General features: G+C 38.6%; 1 protein-coding gene across 11 annotated transcripts in view; it reads left to right on the top strand.

Moving 5' to 3' along the window:
• Positions 1 to 23,885, top strand: part of MAGI2 (membrane associated guanylate kinase, WW and PDZ domain containing 2) — a 714,127-nt gene that overhangs the window by 540,184 nt on the left and 150,058 nt on the right. For all 11 annotated transcript variants that reach the window (XM_066182812.1, XM_066182813.1, XM_066182802.1 and 8 more), the window contains one exon: positions 17,171 to 17,228. In XM_066182812.1, the coding sequence (XP_066038909.1) occupies positions 17,171 to 17,228 (58 nt within the window). The remainder of the gene's footprint in view (positions 1 to 17,170; positions 17,229 to 23,885) is intronic.

Consider the following 23,885-nt stretch of genomic DNA (forward strand, 5'->3'; position numbering starts at 1 on the left):
TCTTAAGCTATTCAAGATATAGTTCCTGGAAGATTTAATTGTAAGAAAAAAATAAACATGAAGCTACTGGTCAAAGATTACATTAAGATTTCTAATGATAGAGAGATAAAGTACTGAAAGAACCTGTAACAATATTAATAATGGGAAGAAAAGTGAAAAAAAAAATAATAGGAATGTTGAAGGAAAAAAAGGGAGCTAAAATGATTTATTTAATTTAAAACTCTTATCTTACCCATCTTTTAATTCTTTAGTAGATTTTTTTAGGGTACATTTATCTTTGCTGCCTTTTTATATGATCGTGATGGGGTGTTAGTGTACTATAATTTGATTCTATACTGGAACATATGGCAGCACTGTCTGGTTTTGTTATCTTCATCTTTTTCGTCTTGCATCAACTGCATACAAATGGAGTTACAAGGTACTTTCTTTGGAAAATGTGCAAAATAGGCTGTGGATGTTGTCAGTCTACTATTGTTTGAAATGGACATCAGAAAAGAGGCTATCCTTACTGAAAATTGTACTTTGACATTTTTGAAATCTGCTTATGCACACTTGTTTTATTTCTGTTCATTTAATTAGCATATATCACTTTGAGAAGGAATGTGAAATGCTAGAAGTAGAACCATTAGCAGAGATTCCCATTTTCTGGCCTCTAGATAACACAAAGGTTATAAAAAATAGCCATTAAAATGAAAAAAAAAATAATAATAGGCAAAAACTGGTCTAGGGAAAACATTAAGGGCCTTTATGTGCTATCCTGAAGAGATCAAGATATTATTTTGGGTAAGAAGGGGAAAAGTTATGCAGTTGATTCTGCTCTCTTTTCTTTCTTTCAAACATTTTCATCTATTTAATAAGATTTGCATTAGGCATGACTTTAAATCAATGACTGCAGACATACACTTTTAGATAGATTAAAAATTGAATTTTGTATTCATATTTGGCATCTCAAGACCATTCATGTTGCAGTAACTGAATGAATTTTCCCTTTCTTTAATCCAATATTTCGTTCTCACCAGACTGAGTGCTGATGTCCTTGGTTTTGGTTTTTTATTGTATTTTTTTCCTTTTACTGTCACAGTCTTTAATTGTCTTTGAATATCAGAAATGTTTAGCTATTTCTCAAAATTAAAAACAGAAGTGGCTTACTTATGAGGCAATAGCAGCAGTTTCCCTGGAGGAGTGATCTCCCTCTGACCATTAGGTTAGCTAATAGAACAGAAAAAACACCTCCATAAACAGTTTCTGATTTTTAAGATAGGACAGTGGATAATGTTTATTTTATACCAGGGGTTAAATGTTATAATGTTTATACCAGGGGTTAAATGTTATAATGTTTATACCAGGGGTTAAACTCTGCTGCTTCCCATCAAGTGGTGACACTGGTGTAGGTTCTTTGGGAGAGGAGCCCGCTGTGCTGCACGGGACAGTCTGGATCCCACCAGGGCTGGGCAGCTACTGCCAGTGGGAGATGTTAATTCATGTGCCCATGCACAGAAATGTTCCTACTGCAGCAACTCCCACATTACGTGTCTCTATTTCTTCAGTCCTTTTTTCCTGCTAAAAATCCCTTCTTTCTCATTGCCATAAAATTACCCAGATTATCTCAGGTTTGCACAATGTCATGGAAGAAAGGTTTTGGCTTATTTATGTAACCTTGAATTGTAGAAGAGTTTAAAAGTATCTGTATCAAAGTTGCGTGCTCTGCATCACAATTTGAGTTCTTTATTGAGAGCCCCTCCTCATGAGAGACAAGTGTGATTACATGAAATAACATTGTCATCAATAGACCCACAGAAAATTTCCAGTCCTTTAAAGATTTTTCAATGTTTATTCTTCATAAACAAACCTATTAATAAATAAAACTATTGCTCTCAGCAGTTAAGAGAAAGATCCCAAAAGGCTGTGGGAAAATTTTAATACGAAAGAGAACAATGTAGAATCATGAGCAGGGCTGAATATAATCTCCCATCAGTCAAGGGTAATTTGATCTGTGAAATGGTTTAATTGTTGTCTGGTTGCAGTGGATTACTATTGCTACAGCAAAGAAGGTGCTGTTGCCTGCAATTTTGAGGGTAAAACAGCCTCCAGGTTTCCAATTTTGCTGTGTGAACACACTGAATTGAGAATTGATGATTTCTGGGACCTTGATACTAATACAGTCTTTTTCATTACTTTCATTGGCTATTTCAGTATGTTGTCACCAAGTGTGGAGGGGAATGCCAGTGTTTGATTGCTATGGATAGCTGGTTTCTCACGTTATTAAATTATTTCAGAACCTTGGTAATGTCCAGAGGGCAGAAGTCTGACCTGCAAATCGAAGAGTGGGCAGAGTTTAGCTCAGAGACACTGACACCAATTGCTTTTAACTGCGCTGTTCTGAAGGGACATGAGAATGACCTTGATGTTTGTAGTACTGCAGTTGCTCAGGAGATTCCCAATTCTGCAGGTAATTAGATATCATCATAGCTAACACAAGAGTGCAGGATACTGGAAATCTGAGAAAACGGTGTGTATTGGGTTAGAATGGCAAGGTTTTGGTGGCAGATGGCTTCCCCCGTGTCCAATGGAGCCAATGCCAGCTGGCTACAAAATGGACCCACTGCTGGCCAAGGCCAAGACAGTCAGTGACAGTGGCATCACCTCTGGGATAGCATAGCTAGGAAGCAGGGGGAAAGGAAAAAAACAACTGCTACATCACCCAGAGAGAGGAGTGAGAATTTGTGAGAGAAACAGCCCTGCAGGCAGCAGGTGAGTGCAGGAGGAGGGGCAGGAGGTGCTCCAGGTGTCAGAGCAGATTCCCCTGCAGCCCCTGGGGCAGCCCTTTGGGAGGCAGCTGTGCCCCTTCAGCCCAGGGAGGTCCATGGGGAGAAGAGATCTGCCTGGAAGCCCTGGTGGAGTCCATGCTGGAAGCAGGGAAGACCGTTATTATATTTTTTCTGCCTTGTCCAGCTGAGGAGGAGATTGAGAGGGTGGATTTTGTGGGCACCTGGCATCCAGTCAGGGTCATCCCACCACAGAGAAATTAAGTGTTGTGAACATCAGACTCTTTGGGACAATTTAAAACTCACAGGCCTGATACAGTCCACATTTATCCTGTTTACACTTGTAGTCCTAAAAAAACTGAGTGGCATTAATTACCTTTATTATAGGAAGAGAAGAAAATGCAGATATTCTCAGGAGGACCTTAGACTGCCATCTAAATGAGTTTTAATTTCATAAAATCCTTGGGATGTTAAGCACTCACTGGTGAGTTATATATTCATATCACTGGGGGCTTTGTGTTTAAAGGAACAACCAGCATGTGATTTTAAAATCATATCATACAACCCCCCTTGTCTTTTACACTTTGTACAGATACACAGACTCAGTTTCTGCAAATTCAGAAGTTGTAGACATAAACATTCTCTCTTCTTTAGGCTATATGGTACAAACTGTATGAACAGTTTTTCTTATGTTAACTTGCAGGAGACACCATTGTCTTCTGACACTTTTAGGAGACCTAAGGGTATCCTGCTTATTGCTGACTCAATTTCAAAGAATAAAAGGGAAAAATAAGCTTTAAAAAAATAGAAAAAAAAAAAAAAAAGAAAAATAGAGTTAATAGTACTGACAAATGAAAAGAGATTGACAATTCAAAAAGAGACATGATATTTGGAGGAAAATGAACAATTCAGGGCCAGTCCAAGCAAGAATTGCCTACCTACCATGCCATGTCTTCCTCCCCTCACAGGCACACCATTGCTTTCTGTCAATATTTCCACCAGTCTTCCTGTCCCTTAGTCCTTTCTCATCATCTAGTCATTTTAAAATGCTGGAAGGAAAAAAGAGATTAAAGACAAAAATGAGACAGTTGTGAAGCAACACCATGTTCCCTCCTTCCACTTAAACTCCTTTCCTCTTAAACAGTACAGATTTTCCTGCAGCACCAGCTGCCTCGTGTAATTAGCACTGCAACTGAAAAGTGGAAAGCTAATACATTTTTATCATTTCACTGTGTACTAAAAGGCTGGCAGAGCCTGCCATTGCCACAGGTGTTAGAAGTGTTCCAACTCAACCAGTTTACAAACATGGCACTTGCACAACTATTTTTGTCAGTGGAGCAGAGACAAATACGCACCCAAAATGCATGTAGCATTCAGTTCCCTGCATTTTTAAGGCTTCTGATAAAAGATTGGAGGCTTATTTTTTTCCCATAGTACAGAAATTGTCTTTTTTTTGTGAGCACAGACCAGTGAACCAGATGTGGACTAAGTCTGTGACATGCAAGCACCTACATACAAATCGAGGAAGAAAGTAGACACGAGTTTAAATCCACAAGTCCTCACTGTAGCTCAGTCCAAAAGGCAAACTTAGGAGCTGAGCACACATATTCAGTAGGCATATAACATTTTGCTCAAAATAATTAAAGTTTGCCAAGGAAAAACACAACTAGCTCTTGGTAAGTGCACATAAATTACAAAGAAATGTAATTTTTCCAATTCTCTTGCATCTGAAAGCTATGGCTGATAATTCCACCACTACTTTATGTATCAGTAGAGTGCCTATCAAGAGAGATGTAAAATCAAGTCCCTTTCAGCTCTGCTTGACTTTAAGATAATAGCCTCTATACCTGTCCAATATAGAAGTCTCAATAAATTTTCATCCTCTGAGTTCTGTCTGCAGTACAGTTTATTAAGTTTCATGAAGACTGCAAATGACTGAAAAGAAACATAACCAGCCACGAAAAGTTCTCTTCTGTACTTATTTGCTCTTCCCTGGTTATAATACAGCTATGCATATTTACACACAATGACAACAAAATCAATCTTATCATTCCTTCTGCTTGCAGTTTCTGCAGTTTATTTGTCTGACATACTCGGACTCTTTTCTAGGGATTTAGGGACAGCCTTGGTTGAACAGCAGTTTTTATATTATCTTTTGGGCCCTCATACATGTATTTTTGTAAATAACTGGGGCTGTAGTCAGTAAGGTCATGCTGCTGCCTTTCTTACTGGCTTTCTGAACAGGATGTGTTGACATCGAGGGGACCTTGCCTAATCACTCTGTCTGAATTTTTCTCCTGGGCCATAGGGAGAAATCTTAAAAAAAATTTCAGTCAAGTGTCACTAGGTCAGTCTGTAAAAGACATGTCTTTGCATGCCTTTATCTGATTACTTGTAAGCTGGTTTGCAGAAGAATTAGAAAGGCATAAAATAGACAAAGCTAGGCTGAAGTGAAATACTGCAGTGAGAGAGAGATCTGTTCAGTTTTTTGTATTTTTTGTTCCTATGTTCTGTACTAACTTTGTGGTAGGCCATACATCTTTGGGGATAGTTGTAGGAGAAGCAGTCTGGAGATCTCTTGTATTTAAAGAACTTGTAGTGACCTTGATATTTAAGAAGCTGAAGGGACTGGAGTAGAGTAAAGGGCAGAAATTTAAAGAGGAAATCAAATTGAAATTTGTTTATTCTGCCACTGAGTTGGTACAGCTTCAATTTAGAGACTTACCTTCAACCATTAGGCACAAATGCAATTAAAATTAATTAAATTAATTTAAATAATCAATTTATATAATAGCCATGCCAGGGCATGCACTGAGGAAAAGGTTAATTTCTGTTGGAATTTAGTAGATCAGTTGCTGATTCCAAAATTGCATGTGTCAGTATCATGAAAGTCAAATGCCTCATCGGTCTGGGTTGGTGTTTATGATAAAGGCAGCCATGACTGAGGAACCTGAAAGTCCCCTGAAATGCAAATAGTCTATTGCTGCACATGCATGAAAAAGTGAGCAGACATTCTCGCCTTCCAATAACTTTTTTTTCCATTTCTCTGTCCCATTTCCGTCTCCATCCCACTAACACAGTACCCTCTCAGGCCCCTCTCTAGGTTTTAGGTTGCTACTCTATTCACTCTTAGGGAGGTTTTACACTGAGAAAGAAGATAGAAAAATAAAAGGAAGGCAAAGTAGTTCTTTCATCTTCTTCCATAGTAATGATTTTTTTTAACGTATTGAAATATCATAAAAAGTGACAACGCACATATTTTGTATTCCCTTTGCCTTTCTTTTATTTTTCTTACTTCCTATAACTTTTCTTCCACGTTAGGACATGCCGATATTAATGAACATTGAAACATGAAGAAAACATGGATAGATCTTTATTGTATTACTATCCCACACAGTTAAAACTGTTGAAGGAAAAGTGACTTAGAAACCTGATTTTGTCATTGATACAAATAGATGTATTAATTAGACACTAAAATTGCAAATTGCCCTTATGAATGCAAGCACATTGTGTCTGGCACATTAACAAAGGACCACACACCTGTTTCTCATGCGAAGTTCCTTTCTGATGCTCTCACAGAACCATACCGAGACTGAGTTTTAGCAGATGGTGTTACAATTCAAATAAAGAAAAATAAGCTTGTGAATTCATATATATTTCCTTGTCACTCAAATGCCAAGGGATTTTTTAACATAATGTTTAAAGTACAGAGTGAGTGTCCCCATAAATATCACTAATGCATAATGATGAATAAGTTATAACAAGAAGTTTCAGAAAGCAGTTCCATGAAACCAAAGCAGCTTTTTATTGATTGTACAGCAAAGCAAGAAGTAATAAAAAATGGGCCTTTAAAGTTCTCATCCTCAACAAGGCAATGAAGCCACTGAGAAGAAAAAAAAGACTTTAATCTTATTTCTTAGTATAAATGAAGAATTTCTGCTTTAGCAGGTGCAGTGTTAACATGAATTTTCCCCAGTGCAATGTAATCTCTCTCATCAATTGTATTGATTTATCTGTTTCATCAAATACTATGTAAACAACTACTGTATCTGCATTATGTATATGCAGCCAAGTTCAGAACTGTAAAAATGTTATTAAAAAGCATGGTAGTCATGGAAACAGATCATATAGAAAGTACCTTGAGGAGGATTCTTCTCTCTGATTGTACAGAACTTCACTGGTCACTTGTAAATAAAACACAGAGATGTAAGATGCCCTGTACTTTATCAGAGCCCCAGTTTATTTAACCTGCTCTCAGAATCCCATCCAGGGTCAGTATCTGGTGATTCTGAGGCAGTTTCAGCTCATCACAAATAAGTACTGTACCTTTGAAATTTTACAGTCTGGGCAGGATAGCTTTTTATTTGTAGACCACCCACAGATAATCAGTTCATTGTAAGCATACAAAGTAGTACTTGGCTTTTTTTTTTTTTTACATTATCACTACAGAACCTATATTTTTTGTCTCTTTTTATAATACATGTATCCATTTGCATCACTGCCCTGTCAAATAAAATCAAGTAATTGCCATTTGTTGTAATAGCAAGACAGAAAAAAAGCCATCAGAAAACCAGGCAGCATTATTCTATGTGATTTATTTTGAAACATTCACTTGAGACTCCCAAGACCCAGTGAGAAAAAGGCAGGCATGAATCGAATGTTTTCTAGTGATGATTTAAATTTTAATTAAAGTTCAGTGTTTTTATTTTAAAAATCTTTCAGAAACAATGTAAAATAACTTGTTTGACCAGGAAAGATGGTTAGAGGAGGTGAGGCCAAAGGGGCTTCCTCCATGCACAGGAATAGCATGGCTTTGTGGAGCTCTCCTGAGCAGCTGGCTGATGGAGAGTGTGTGGGGCAGGATCAGAGGAGGGGACAGTAAAGGAGACCATGCTGGGGTCTGTTTGCAGATCCCCTGATGATAGTGAGGAAATGTGCTTTAAACACCTCAGGTAAGTCTCTGTTCACAGATTCTGGCTTCCATGGGGAACTTTAAGCTCCCTGACACCTGCTGCAGGGGCAACAAGGAAGAAGACAGGCAGCCACCAAGATTTCTGGCAGTTTTAGGGAATTAGCTCTTGCTACAGGTATCAGATAAGAAAATGAGAGGTGATGCACACCTGGACCTGTTCTGAACTAATTGCAAGAACTAGCAGGAGATGTGATGATCAACAGCAGCTGTAGCTGTAGTGACCATGAAATCAGTGAAGTTCAAGATGCTGGGGCAGAGGAGCTGAGAACACAGGCAGACATCAGACCCTGACAGTGTCATGGATAAAACATGGAGTCCTCTGAGAACATTTCTGGACACTTGAAGAAGAGGGTGGTGACAGCGTGTGGTGGGTTGCCCTTGGCAGGATACCAGGTGCCCATCAAGCTGCCCTACCCATTTCCTCCTCAGCTGGATGAGGGGGAGAAAATAAGTTGGGGAAAAAACCATGAGTAAAGATAAAGGCAGTTTAATAAAGTAAGAGCAATGGTCACATTGTGGAAGCAAAGGAAAATATTTTGCTCTCTTCTTTCCATCAGCAAAGTGATGTCCAGCTACTTCCCAGGAAACAGAACTTCAGCACACATAGCAATTGCTCTGCAAGAGAAATGTCATGAATAATGATTGTCCTCCTTCCTTGTCCTTTCTCTTAGTTTTAATTTCTGAGCAGACATCATGTGATACAGAACATTCCTTTTTTCATTCTGGGTCGGCTGTACTGGCTATGCCACTTCCCGAGAGCTTGCCCAAACCCAGACAACTGGTGAGGTGGGAATGCTGGGGAGACACCTGTGATGCTGTGCCAGCCCTTTTCAGCAGTAGCCAAAACACTGGTGTGTTACCAACACCTTTCTAGCTACTGGAGCAAAGCAGAGCACTATAAGAACTGCTGTGGGGAAAGGTAACTCCATCCTATCCATATCCATTGCACTGGGAACATCCACTGCAAATCATGCCTGGCCAGCTTGTTTGCTGTACTTAAATTACTGGATTTGTGGATGAAGTAAAAGCAGTGGAGGTCATTTATCTTGACTCATTCAAGCTTTTTTGGTTGGTTGGTTGGTTGGTTTGTTGTTGTTGTTTTTTTTTGGGGGGGGGGGGGGTTTCTCTGTCACAAAGTTTTGTGTGTTACAATTAAGACATTAAAAGTCTGGGTGGATGGCAAACTGTGCATGTAAGTAACTGGTTGGGTGTTGAGGCTTAGAGGGTAGTTTTTAATGGGCCACACTGTGCCTGAATGCCTGTGGAAGAGAAGTATTGCAGCAGTTTATAGACAAATGTGCCCTGTTCGACATCTCTGTGTCTGAAGGAGAAAACAGTCAGCTTTGCAGGTGACCCCATGGGGACCCATCAACAAGTCAAGGGCATGGCTGCATTGGGACCTAGGAGGACTGGGCCAGCAGAAACCCTGTGAATTTCAACAAAGACAAATACAGTGTTCTGCACTTGAGCAGGAACAGTATCTTGCAACAGTACAGACTGGGAACTGACTTGTTAGTCTGCATCTGTAATACTGAATCCAGATTTTGGACCCCATGATACACAGGAGTTCAGCAGACGGCAACCAAGACAGGCAAGAGGAGGGGCACTTACCCTGTGAGCAAAGGCTGAGGGTATTCCTGTTTCCCCCTTAATAAAGGCACCGAAAATAGCACTGAAATGTGTCACTTGGGTTTGTTACAGAATGATAAACTTTTTTAATTTGTTATGCTAGAGGTTAAGAGGTGAACAAGTAACTGAAGTTGTTGAATTTGACTGACAAAATACCTGGCAGCCTCCCATAAAATTTGGCCTGTGCTGTTAGTAGCTACATACTTTTATATGGATCTTCTTAGGTCAGTAGCCAAATTTGAGAGTTTAGGTTTTATAGTAACAGTGAATTCAGTAACTCCACAAATTCACAGGGTATGCAGTTAAACATTTAACAACAAAACAAAGAATATAAATAAAGTGAGAGACTGAAAAGCAAATAGAATAAAAGCCTAACTTCATGACATCATACATTTGTTAGAAAACACTGGTTTGTATCAAGGCTGAACTGATACAGTCAGTAATGAGATACAAGCATTGAAAGATTTGAACATGCAAAAGATCAAAAAGAGTGTTTCTTTTCAGTCTGGTTTTTTTCAAAGTCTAAAGAACATAGCATATAACAGCTGTGTTAATAAAATCAGTTACAAAGGCAGAATCTTCCATGTTGGAGCTCTACATGGCATGAAGCAAATCTGCTGAACTTCTGGAATACAAATTGATAATGCAGCATGCAGCTGATGTGCTCAGGGCTCCTGTTCTGCAGGCAGAATGGGTGTGCCAGGGCCAGATCATCTCATTACAATCCCCCTGGCACAGGGATGCCTTTCACCAGACCAGGTTGCTCCAGTCCCCATTCAGCCTGGCCTTTGACACTGCCCAGCTGAACCTTGAACCTGCTGGCGGTGCACCCTCGGCTCAGGGGCCTGGAGCCACCAGGGCACGGGCCAGCTCCTCCAGCATCTGCAGAAATGTCCGTCATTCTGAAGGGACTTCATTCCTAGCAGCACCCATGTCAGCTAGTAAAAAGCTATCAACTGTGAGGGTGTTGCAGAGACTCTCTTTATGTGTACCCTTTGTTATATTAAAAATGAGATGATGTGTAATTTAACAAAGAATTCAGAAATTTTACCACGCTCTTCTTGGAAACTAAGGCACGCTGCTGTTTTATTATTCCAAGGAAGCCTGAATGCATTCCTATCCAGGCTCCTGAGAAAGAACTTGCAGCTAAAATGTGAGATATCTCTATTTCCCCAGCACAATGCTGGTCACTTTAGTGGGAACTTTGAGATCAACAAGGAGCTGGTTCTCTCTCTGCAGAAGTTCTGTAATATGAACCAGATATCTGGCACAACTAATCCAGGAGTAAGGACAGAGAACAAGATGAAAGGATAACAAGATCTGATTTAAAAAAAAATGTAAAGTTTCAATAATATTTTTTCAATGTTCCTGCTTTCCTTAAATCTATTCTTTATAAATATATGGAAAACAGGATTTTGTAACTTGTTTGAAATCTTTTAACAGAAATTCTTGGCTTTGTCTTGAAAAGGCCTATGGAGGGTACTTTAGACCAACTTCACCTATTGCCCACTTGCCTCTTAAGCACTGAATTCCTTGTTAAGCCTTTATTAAGCAAACCATCTCAGGCACTGCCTACAGTAATCTAGCTAAGTTGTCAACATACAATTATTTATTTCTAATTGATTAGGAGTTTTAATTTTTATTTGAATGAAAAGCTAACAAGCCATTTGTAGACTCTTATTGGTTGAAAAATAAAGACAAAAACAAAACAAAAACAAACATAAAAAAAGTAATTCAGTTGACACTTTTTCACTGCATTAATGCAAATCTTAATTAGCAGTTGCACGGTTCTGCCTGTCAGAGGAACCAAGTACACCTAATATTTAAAAATATCCCTACTACTGCCAGTATTTCACTTGATAATAATGCTGGGGAAAATTATTATTGAATTTATAGTAATATTAAGTAATCTATGTTCTACATAATTAAGGATGTAGCATGTCACAATAAGCTGCACAGAAGGAAGAAGATGCATTTATCAGATTTATTACTTAGACATTTATTTCCATCCTGCAAGGAGAAATTTTGCATAATGACATTTTTTTTATTTGTGAGAATAAATTGCACATGAAATCTTTTTGATTGCAGACAGAACATAAACAGTCATGATTCTGTGAAATTTCCTGATATGAGAATAGCAGTTGGAGAACACGAGTTTCATTGAAATTGAACTTAAATGGCTTGACTTGGAGTTGGTACATTCCCCACGTTTTCCAGATCTTCCATGAAAGGAATAGTCAGTCTGGGGGTTTTTGTTGGTTGGTGGTTTTTTGGGGGGTTTTTTTGTTTGTTTTTTGGTTTTTGGGTTTTTTTTGTGGAGGTGGATTTGTCTGTCCTACCTTTCTTGTTGTTTTCCCTGAGAGAGAGAATAATTTAGCTTCCAACTTTTTAATCTGTTTTTTGTCTCCCCATCCACTTAGTGTTACCACAGCATATGCCTGTTGAATTGGTTCATTTTTGGAGCTCCAGATGGAGTGCAGATAGGTGACCTAGCAGAATTCACACAGGTATGGGGGTAGTAGGTTAAGTCCTGATTTTCACTGGGTAGCATTATCCTCTCTTTCCTTATGGCAACCTGTATCAGAGGTTTCAGGAGCAGCAGCACAACTGCAATGTGTTTCATGTATCGGCTCAACAATGTGGACTTGCACAAACAAAAGCATCCAAACCAACTACCTCCAACCCTGAGCTCCTGAGGGAGCAGAACAGCATGCCTGGAGCAGCATCCACCCCCTGGGAACCTCTGTGCTGTGCCTTACGGTATTACAAGCAATATTGTTTTGTGTAGGCTATGCAGCAAGGAACACTGGTTTAGACTTAGACATGAACATTTGCAAAGACTGTATATTTTAGAGAAACTGGAAAACTGTGACACTGCATTGGACTATGGGGCTGCTCTGTTTTGTAACCTTTGATCAACTCTTTTGATACTCTCTGCAGTAGGTAACTGACTTAAAAAGGCAAAACTGAATTTGAAACAGGGAGAAAGAGAGAAAGCAAGAAATTAAAAAATCCACAGGCTTGTGAATGGGAAGATACAATATGTTTCTGAAAAATCTCCCAAATAGGTTAAAAAATGATTCCTGGCCTGTGCCTGGGTGATAACAAGGCAGGTGAACCAAACTCATGTTGACTTCCACAGCTTCCACATCTTTATTGACAGTATTTTCAATAACAGCAGGCATATTTTCTTTTCCTCTCTCATGCTATATTCCTTCGAACTATACAAATATTTTGATTGCAGCTGAATCAGGAAATATGCTCTCATCTTTCTTTCCAACCTGTCTGTGGGGTAGAGGCACAATGCTGTCTGTTGTTCTGACACCTTGAGAAGTTTTTATGACTCTCTTTAACTCAGTTAGTAAATGATAAACTTCAGAAAAGTTAATCGCCAGGCTTGGTAGTGTGCTTTTTCATCTTGGTACACTGAGATCCAATATGTACTCTTTCCTCCATCCCTAGAGAATGTTAAGTGGCACCATTAAAAATCATCCTGAAATGCAACAGCTTTCAGAAGGCGGAATAAGAGCATCTGCACCATTATCATAAGTAGTCTGGGATGAGAAGGCACTACAATTGACTACTAAAGTGACCTGCTCAAATTCATCTTTCTTTCTTTCTTTCTTTCTTTCTTTCTTTCTTTCTTTCTTTCTTTCTTTCTTTCTTTCTTTCTTTCTTTCTTTCTTTCTTTCTTTCTTTCTTTCTTTCTTTCTTTCTTCTTTCTTTCTTTCTTCCTTCCTTCCTTCCTTCCTTCCTTCCTTCCTTCCTTCCTTCCTTCCTTCCCTTCCCTTCCCTTCCCTTCCCTTCCCTTCCCTTCCCTTCCCTTCCCTTCCCTTCCCTTCCCTTCCCTTCCCTTCCCTTCCCTTCCCTTCCCTTCCCTTCCCTTCCCTTCCCTTCCCTTCCCTTCCCTTCCCTTCCCTTCCCTTCCCTTCCCTTCCCTTCCCTTCCCTTCCCTTCCCTTCCCTTCCCTTCCCTTCCCTTCCCTTCCCTTCCCTTCCCTTCCCTTCCCTTCCCTCCTTCCTTCCCATTACAACTGGGCATTTAACCTTTAGAAATACAGCTTTTTCTGAATTAAAAGCTCATCCAGATGTTTACTGAGCAAAGGTTGTTTTGGATGACTGGTGTTGGCTAGATGCTGCTTCTCTTGCAAGGAATGAAGCATTGCAAAAACTGGAGGATATAAACATACCATACAGGTTATCCAGCACCTTACATCCTCATGGTGTCAGCATTGCCAACCACGGCACAAACTATTACTGATTTTTAAAAGGTGATTTTATAAATATTTCTGAACAGGCCCTGCACTAGATGATAGGAGGATGTTAGATATTTAAGATTTAAAAATAAAAGGCAGATTTTTAATTTTATTCCTTCTGTACGGGGAAAGCCTTCAGCAGTCTAGAGACTTGGAAAACATGAGTGGTAGAAGTGCTGAGCTCCTGAAGATGATGTCTGTCATATTATAGCACAGTATCCATGAACAAGTGCTTGCAAAAATTGCACACAAATGAGCATGCTGATGCTACCAAATGAATATCAGCTGTAAGATACAGCTCCTTTCCCTATTCACATCACAGTGGCCATCAGCAATCTCCTTCACTGGTGTTTTACAACAATTCTCTTTTTACAAATATTTACTGTTCACTTTCCCCACTAATGATCATCCCTGGGCACAGTGAAATCAAAAGAAGAAACTGTAATGCCCTCACCCCTAATCTGGCAAATGCTTAGCTTCCTGCTTTATGATGCAGTAAAGTATTTCTGTCCTTTAATCTTTTATTTCAATAGTGAAAAATGGAATAGATGCCACTATTCAATGTAATGAAAAATAATCACAGTGCTCCTGAAAGCTAATGTAGCAGAAGATTCTTCTTAGAGAACCTCTGTAGTAAACTCCACTCCACTAATCTTATTTGCCATTCTCAACAGGCAGGGGCCTGGGGGTTGTGCTCTAGCAATTCTGTTTTACTGGTCAACAGAGAATTTTAATTAAACATAGCTTATAGCCAAATCTTAAATGAAATAATAAAATCAAGGCAAAACCTTACATGGAGTGTATTATGGTACACAAAAGTAATCTTGTTTTTCTTTCCTCTGAACTCATGGCTATCTTACGATGTTAAATAATCAGTCATTCAATTCATGCATTTAAAAGTGGGTTCTCCTTTGTATGTCAAATACATTAAATTTTTACAGACTTTTACACTAGTAAATAAAATTTTTCTTTTTCCTTTTTGGTAGTTGTGCCTAATTAAGTATTACTTTAGGAAAAAATAGGCCAATAGCTTAATAGTGAATCCTCAATTATTTCAGATTTTTATGAGTACATAAAATTAAATAGAGTATCTGCATATATACACTTGTAGTGTATATACTTACATAAAAATACCCTCTTTCAAAGTTGGACGAAATATCTACTTGTTTATTTATTTCATACTTGGAAAAAATGCATCTACTAATGGACTTTGGGAAAGAAACCTATGCACACCTGTGTGTGTGTGTGTATATATATGGGGATGTGTGTGTGTTTGTGTGCCTTTCTATGTACAGGTTTCACTGGTACCTGTCTGAGTTTTCTCTAAGGAAATACAATTTTAGATAGACAGATATGAAAGCAACATGAAGTTAATTAGCAGAAGAAAACTGTGCAAGGTTACACGAAAATAAAATGTACCAATAGTATTTAAGCTAATACTTTATATTCATTATGTATTATAGTGTCTGGTAAGAGCATCATTTTTCATAGCAGATTTTTTCCTTGCTGATCACGCATGAGTTAGCAATGAAACTTTCTGTAGGGACAGTACACGATTTGTGCATCAGCTGGTTTCTTTTTGAATATTTATGGGTTACATTACACAGTCTTGTCCCAAGATACACAGGATTTGTGAGAGCCGTTGTAGGGTGACTCACCTTATTTTACTCAAGTTCTGAGAAGGTCTGGAAAGAGCATCACCAGGGCTTTCTAATGCTTAGAGACTTGACATGCCAGTGATGTGCTCCTGCAACAAAGCAGGTCAGCAGCCTCCTGGGCTGCTCTTGGCAGAGCATCAGCAGCAGATCAAGGAAATGATCCTGCCCCTTTGCTCAGCACAGGTAAGACACAGCTGGGGTGCTAGATCCAGGACTCCAAGTACAGGAGAGACGTGGACATAAAGAAGAGAGTCCAGTGAATGGCCACTAAGACAATTAAGGGACTGGAGCATCCCTCCCATGAGGAAAGGATTAGAGACCTGAGATGGTTTAGCCTGAAGAAGTGAAGGTTCGAGTGAGAATTTGTCAATCTAAATAAATACATGAAGGGAGGTGCAAGGAGGACAGAACCAGTCTCTTTACAGTGGTGTCTGGTGATAGGACAGGAGGCAAAAGGGTCCAGACTGAGTTACCCAAAAAGGTTGTGGAGTCTCCATCCTTGGGTATATTCAGGCGTTGGCTGAAGATGGTCCTGAGCAATCTGATCTGGCTGACCCTGATTTGAGCAGAGGGGTTGGGCTAGACAACCTCCAAAGTTCCCTTCCAACATCAACCATTCAGTAATTCCATGACCTGCTTGAATACCTTATGCTCTCTTTATTCCTATGAAGTGACAATAACAAAATAGCCCTGACAAAAGTGGTTCAGAGTGTAGACTTAGGAAGATTTCAAAGCTAACAATATTCTAAATCAGTTCTGTCTAGATCAGTACTGATTGTCTCCAAAAAGTTACTTTAAAATAGTGCAATGGAGTTTAAAAAGAAAAATAAATCTAAGAGAAGGAATTCCAGAGTCAAATTTCCTTTTAGAATCTCAGTACCTGTCCCCATACATTGTGTCATAGTCTTTAACTGCACAGAAATCAATACCTGTGCATAATGGGAATGCCCATCCCTTTGTGAGTCTCCTCCATCCGAATCACCACATCTGGTTCTGAGGTTTTGACTCTGTTCATGTCAACTGAGATACTTGTTGCCTCTGTCCGGTGCCTTTTAAACACAAGATGAAATTCTGTTGGCAGTATAATAATTTTTTAAGCATTCATTGTTAGTGATAATAAAATAAGTATGGATGTACATGAATATGTATGTGGCAGTTTGGTTTATAAATGAATGCAGATTGATTTTCAAGATTATTGAATTAATATTTATAACAGTTTCATTGTTAAGACTAGAATGTTTTAAGGATCTCTGTTTCTGAAAAATGTGTTAGCTTTATGTCCAGGGGATGAAAATATATCTTATTTTGGTTTGTACTTTCATGTACTGTTCTGTGCTCCTGTGTTCCTGATATATAACTAACCCTTGGAACAGGATGCCTTTGGAGATTGTGGAGTTGCCATCACAGTAAGAAGAATAATGCAAACATTTCATTATACTAACTGTACTTATATGGCAGGAGGAAAACTCTTTTCATTCCTTCTAGACCAACTTTTCTAGGATCCCTAAGAAAAAAAGCTCAAAAAGCAAAATTTTTTGTGCGTGTACTAATTTATGAAAATAGAATGCCCTCACTTCCTCTGGTTGTGATGTCACACAAGATGTGCTACAATTGTTGGCAACAGTTGTGGTACAATCGTTGGAACAATAAAGAAGTTCAACCGAAATGTGGTGCTCTAGAAACTGAGAGCTGGTTTTACATGCAAATTTCCAAGTTACTACTACTTGTGGCTACCATGGGGTGTGTTCAAGATTTGACATTTGCTTTAGTCACTCTATCTAAAATCACTATTATTTCCCTCAACACCCAGCAAAGATCCACAATTTTGTTATTAGAAATCTTTGCATTCTGTTCTGCATTTACTGAGAGGGATTAACTCTTTGTTTTTCAGAGCTTCCATATGGCTGGGAGAAAATTGATGATCCCATATATGGCACTTATTATGTTGAGTAAGTTCCCAAGTTCAATATTAAGTTGCTATTAATATGTCATAACCTAACACTGGAATCCTCTGCAATACTCAGCCTGGCAAGGAATGGCTACAATTACTTGGCATGTTAAACTAAGGGTAGACTAGGAATTCTCAGTCATCAATGCAATTAATGTATCCAGATATATTCAAAGTGTCCCAAATCAGTGACTCAGGCATTCAGTCACTCTCTTTATCCAGGGTCTGGTTCCATGGTACCATTCCAGCTGACACTTGTACAAAGAACATATCCACTAAAGAGATGTTGCATTTTCTATCTAAGCTTTGGATATCCAGCAAGGTATAAATCTTGTTGATCAATGAATAGAGCAAAGCATAATCATTTTAGCTCAGTTAACATCCATTTCTGGGTAGTCCTCACTGTGAATCAGGTGTTCATACTTGTTGTACCAGAAGTCATTTATAAGCTGCATATAAAATTTTATGGTTTATTTTGTATTTAAAAGTGCAGGTCATGAAACAAGAAAAAAAAAGCTTCTTCCTCTGTGCAAAGGCCAACAAAATGCTTTTGTTTGAATAGTAGAACCTGGCCAGTTTGTACATAAGTAGATCTGAGAGATGATTTCCTCTGCTTTTCAACTTAACATAGTGAATGAGACTTATGCAAAATGAATCTAGATTCAGATTATGATACCTGTTTGGGAGGGGTCAATTCTCCCTCCACACTCTACTGCCACTATTCAGGAGAGAAGAGAGAAATCCATTCCTGTCACTGTGCAGACAGCACTTGAAAGGTTGAGAAACAACTATCCGTTACTGCCTTTTATTAAACAAGAGAGATCTTTAGAGAATATGACCCCTGACCTAAAATGTTTCAAACCCTGACGCTCAAGAATTATATTTATCTAGTTGTTTCATAGAAAATAGAAAACTTCCTTTGTGTCTCAAATTTTTCCCTTGGTCTCTTGAATCCAAGTAACACAGTGACTGCAGGATTGCCCTGGACAGGTATTGGAGATGCAGCTTTTCCAGGCTTCAGGGTATGCTGCTGTTATGCAAGGGTTCAGGTCTGCAGGGGGATCAAAAAATCATCTTATTTCTGGAGGTGTAGAAGATGTAAGATGACCCTTTCTTACCTGCTGTCACAGCAGCAGCTTATGGATGCCCTTGCATGTTTCCCAGCCTTCTACAAAGCAAACAAATAACTGAAAATGGTGCTTGATCACTGCTCTGCTGACCCCTTCTGTCCCATTCTCCAAATGCCAGAGCACCTGCTCTCCTTCTTTGTCCCCAGCTTGCTTCCTGCCCTCAGGTGAAAGAGGCAGCAGCTCCATCTACTTTGCTGCTCAGCTCAAGTCACCTTAGTCAGTCCAGATTCAAGCAAAAGGATAAGTTTTGAAGTCCCTACATAATACCAATCACTTCCTCCCCCTTGTGATGTCTGAGTTCTTTTATGATGTCCCCAAGTAGGTAAGGGCTGCAGTTCTCATTTCATTTTGTACTTAACCCCCGCCAAAGATTTCTGCACATGCAATTATGCAGCTGCTGGGTGTAAGTAAAGCTTCTGCCCCAGTGGTTTTTGGTGTATTTTGGGGTGTAACATGTGTTGTGCAATTTCTGTGCATCAATCTCTTACTGAGACCCCAGTTGGTTGTTAGTGCAGCCCGAGGCATTCTGGCACCAGCAAGGCTCACCCTCCACTGCAGAGTCAGAAAAGGAACAAGTATTTATCTGCATTTCATGTCCAACCACAGGTAAACAGACGCCAGGCCCAGATGTTATTGCATAATTACGTATTTTAAGGCAGTTAGTGCCAAATTTATTAATCCTACCACAGATAAGATTTGTGGACAGATACATCAAACCTACTGCAGTCTCTGAGGTTTTTAGAAGTGGAATGGATGCTCATGGTATGGCATTAAAACTGCAGCCCTGCTAAATTCACATGGGGATTTATAGTCAGTAAAATGTAGCTGTAGTTTAATTTGCTGTCTGAGATCAATAAGTTTGAAACAAAGACTGCTTTCCATTTTTCCTTCTACAATATATAACAGCCACAGCTTTTTTATTACTAGTATTCAACAGATGAGCTCATTTTTAACCAGATAAAATCAGATTACAATAAACTCTCTTAATTTTGTCATAAAAGTAGGTAAATTATGAAAAGCAAGATTACAAACTTCCAGTCCAAGTTTACATGCAGGCCTACAAAATACTCATGAAAGAAAGGCTTGTACTCTGCTCACTGAGCTACTTGCATCCCATGGGGAGTTTTTAAGGTTGAACAATGAGGCAGGCAGACTCCATTTCACCTTACAAGGGGCAGCCATGTTCAGCTCAAATATTGAGACCTGAGAAAAAGCTAAAAAGAAAACAAACCAAAACAAAGAAACTTACACCTCTTGCTACTAGAGTTCCTAAAGACAAATCACAATATATTTGCAAATTCAGTTAAAAAAAAAGTCTCCAGTAAAACTACCTCTCTTAGTCATGGATTTATGTAGTTGTGAGATAATATTGTAATTTTCATTTGCTTTGTTATGCAGGTCCAGATTTCATTTGTAGTGTGCAAATGAGAAGTGTTTGCTATAGGTTTCTTAACTTTCATGCAATCTGGTCTTAATCTGTAAACTAAGAGCTAACAGCACTGAGCTGTGCAGGACTATGGAGAGAAAGTAGCCAGTAGAGTGCACTGGGTCCTTCAGGATTCTAATTGCCAAAAGATTGTTTTCCTCTTTAAGGATGATTAACTACAACACAGAACTCAATTTCCAGACATGGGCTCTCTAATAGAACAGCTAAATTAGCCATAGGTATTTATTCTGGAAAAATATACCTCCTTGACTTATAACTTCTGACAACACTCTGTTACTACTCAAATAGAAAAAGTAATCTCAGGTCTTTTTGTCATTATAAAGTGTTACCAACAGAAAAATGTAAAGAGTAGATATGTAAAGAGTAGAAAGTAAAGAGTAGATAGACACTAACCAGTTATGCATTACAATATCCATTTTATAGGCATCCTGGTCCCCAGAATTACTTTGTTGGGTAATAGGCAACAATCTCAAAAGCTATAGGCAAAAACTACCAAAAAAAAAAAAAAAAAAAACCAAAAACAACCACAAACCCACCCCACATATTAAAGTAGCTAAGAGAAGGAGACAGGTTAAAATGCTTCTACTGGTAGCCATGCTCTGACCTGCTACCATTTTATTAGAGCTCAGTGCCTTGACCATCAACTAAAGTGTGCAAATTAGACTCTAGAACCCACAGATTTCCTAAGGATGTGTTTCAGCTGTCTGAAGTTAATCTAACCTAAAATTCATCACAAAACCAACTTAGCCTGGCCCCACTGACTGCTGAGAAGGCAGAACTGTGTCTACGTCTTATGGGCTGGCTGGTGGTGATGGTACCTCCTCATCATGTGGAGACAATATTTTGACATCACAAGTAAATGCAGCTCAGAAGAAAATCCTATCTCTGAGGGTTTGTCCCCAGTTAAGATACAGTGAGCTAGTAGGGACCAGCCACTCCTTCTTCTCTGCACAGCCACAGCGGCACTAGAAGAAATTAGTTGAATTAGGCTTTGGATTAGGATTTTTGATTATAATATATAATGTGTAAAATAAAGGAAGAAAATTGAAGTTAGAATTGTCCGCTGAATTTTATCCTGTGGGCAATGAGCAATACATTTTGGCTACCATCCAAAATCTGTTTTAACCACAAAAACACTTCCTTGTACCCTTCTCTAAAACTCACATTTGGCTTGTCTTATGAAGGCCTAGGCTAGTAATATATATTTTGTATGCTATTGAAGTAGGTAGATGAAAAGCTAGAATGTCCTTTCAAGAGAATTACTCAGATTAATAACTTCTTTCTCAAGTAAACTCATCAGGAGCACTTTTTCTGATTTAGCCATGAAGCTGCGTAGCACTTAAAATTGCATAAAAGAGATGTGTTTCATGTATCACCAGTATAGGAGCATAATAGAATAGTACTGACTGATAAAAATGACTGGTTATAAATATAATTTTCTTTTCTTTGACTCCTCTTGGACACAATATTTAATGCACTTTTTTTTAATCAGTTGGAAATTTCACATTGTGCTTTTGAGATTGCACACTTCCAAAAAACAGTCAAAATATGGGAATAAATCGAAGCTTAGAATTATTAAAGTTACACCAACAAAATGAGGTACTTCAAGAACCTGTGTTAGTCTTCCTATCTGATCTAATAGGACAAAATGTCATTTTCAAGACAGCTGTTATCAAAGATATTTCTGTTTAAATGGACCAAACCACAACTTAAACTCTACCTAGAAACTGTACGAGGCAGTAGAAGAAGGATTCTAGCTTTGATGTCACTACCACAGTAATTAATCTTTCCTGAGCCATGAACACAGATTAGCTAAAATCCCAACTTCTTTTGTATCACAGAACCACATAAGTTGAATCTTAGGTCTGCTGGGGCCCTTCTGCAGCTCTGGGATGTGCCCTGAAATTGCAACATGACGCTAAGCATAATGCAAGGTCCAGAATGAAGATCTGGAGTGTAATCTTGGATATCCATAGCATCTGCATGATATGGCACAAAAGCCATGGCAAACCTCTGCTCTTGTGGAGGGCAGTTGGAGAACAGGGCAGGAGACTTTAGAGCCCGTAAAGAAAGATATGATCCCTATGTTGAAGCAATTAACCCACATGTGTAGCAACCCTGGTTTTAACTTTTTCAAATGCTAACATAAAACAAGCTAGATATTGTACTCCATACCTCCTACTGGAAGCTGTTTTCTAACTCTACACTTCTCTTATGAGAAGCCTACAGACTTCAAGTCTGAAATCCTGGCATCTTTAAGACATTCTAGTATTTACTTCCAAATGTATTCATTGAATGCAATTATATATCAATTTAATTCTGCTTGAATAAAAAGCTAAAACTCCTTTGATCTTCTATAATAGAATGCTCTATTTCACTGGTCTTCTTGTAACACCTTTCATATAGATTCATTTCATTTGATCATGGGTGCTCAGAACTTTATGTAGCTTTTGAGTTTTATCGCTGTCTTGTATAAAGGCAAAAGCAGTATTTCCTTTACAACATGGAAATACATCATATGATAAACACATCACATAGTTACTTTTTTCATGCTTATGTTAGTAGTTCATGATTACCTTCTTTAATGCACATAAGTCTTGCTTTCTCCATTTTTCACTAGTGAAGTTTTTCTCCCTTTTATCTTAAGTTTCTACGTTTACAATAGAATAAGGTGCTGAAGACCCTGAAAATTACTAGAAATAACAGAAAGCAGAAGTCTAGGAAAGGAGCACCTACAGTCTTAAACAGCCTGTCTGAAGAAGGAAAGAAATGAGAGGGAATTTCTCTGTCTGCAGCATGGACCAAAATTTACTGAAAGCTATTAATCAAAATTTTAGAGTATGACAGTAAGCTAGCAGTCACTTGAATGAGTTATAGCCATGTGAACAAAGTAGCAACTTAAGGATTTATCACGTTTACTTCATCTCAATAAATCACATATTCTTTTACATGACTGAAAGTCTTTTCATTTCATTAACACTGGTCAATAAATCCTATTTTGCAAGTGTATTGCACCCCCATAGGAATTGCTGCCTTTCCTCTACCTTACTTCCTGATGGCAATTCCACTTATTTTCTTTGAAGCGATGGTAGGATCAAAATGTCAAAGGACCTGAAAAGTGCTTAATGTGACACAAAAGGTCATAGTAATGTAAAACAAAAGACGCTTTTAGGATCTTGGAGTTGTCAAAGTTACCAGGTAACCTGTCCAAGTGTTTAAACCCATGTTTGTGATTGGATTTTCAGAAGACCTCAGTAGATGGCAACCCAGTGAGAACAAGTAAGAAGTGACATAAGCCTGCCCTTCTGTACATATGTATTTGTTTCCCCAAAACAGTGTTTAAAGCACAAGCCCCTTCACTTTGTTGTGATTCTATTGTGATCCTATCTTGCAGCTATGTTCCCTGCAGCCTACTACACTGTTTTGCCTCTTTCAGAAAACATGCAAAACATATCCCAGGCCAGGATTGAAGGATAGCTCAGTGATCGATAAAATGCATGCTTTAAAGAATTAAAATCTAGGGTATGGTGGCAGTAAGAGTACAGATCGTAGTCCTAAACACAATGCAGAAAAGTAGTGGTGTAATGCCAGAGATGGACTTAATGACCTGTAGTAGGCGATGTAAAACATCAAGAAAAAATGTGTGTACTAACTTTTCTTATATTTCCTATATGATCTATGTTGTTCTGATCTGCCATCTAATTTAGTTTCTGCATCTGATTTTTCTGTTCAACTGAGCAGATACACACCACAGTACTAAAAAAGAATAATCTTCAATTTATTACCTATATTAGATTTATTTGTAAATTACCATCATAAAAGCACTCTGTTGTCTTGGTTTTTTTCCATAAGTGATTGAGCAAATTCACTTACCACTAATTGATAATAATGCACAACACTGGTTGAGATCCTTTGAATCATACACAGAGCTGAAGACATGAAAAACTGTTGCTGTATCATGTTTCAGCAGTGCTGCTATTGTATATGTAGTCCCATATATCAAAACCACTTGTCTGTAGCAGAGTTCAGCATATTGAAGTGATAGGATGCTTCTCAGTGCTGTTCATTACACAGGGCATGG

The sequence above is a fragment of the Chamaea fasciata genome, unplaced genomic scaffold (assembly GCF_029207755.1).
Source record: "Chamaea fasciata isolate MVZ Bird 193981 ecotype frontalis unplaced genomic scaffold, bChaFas1.0.hap1 SCAF_5, whole genome shotgun sequence".
In the NCBI taxonomy this organism is placed as follows: Eukaryota; Metazoa; Chordata; class Aves; order Passeriformes; family Sylviidae; genus Chamaea; species Chamaea fasciata.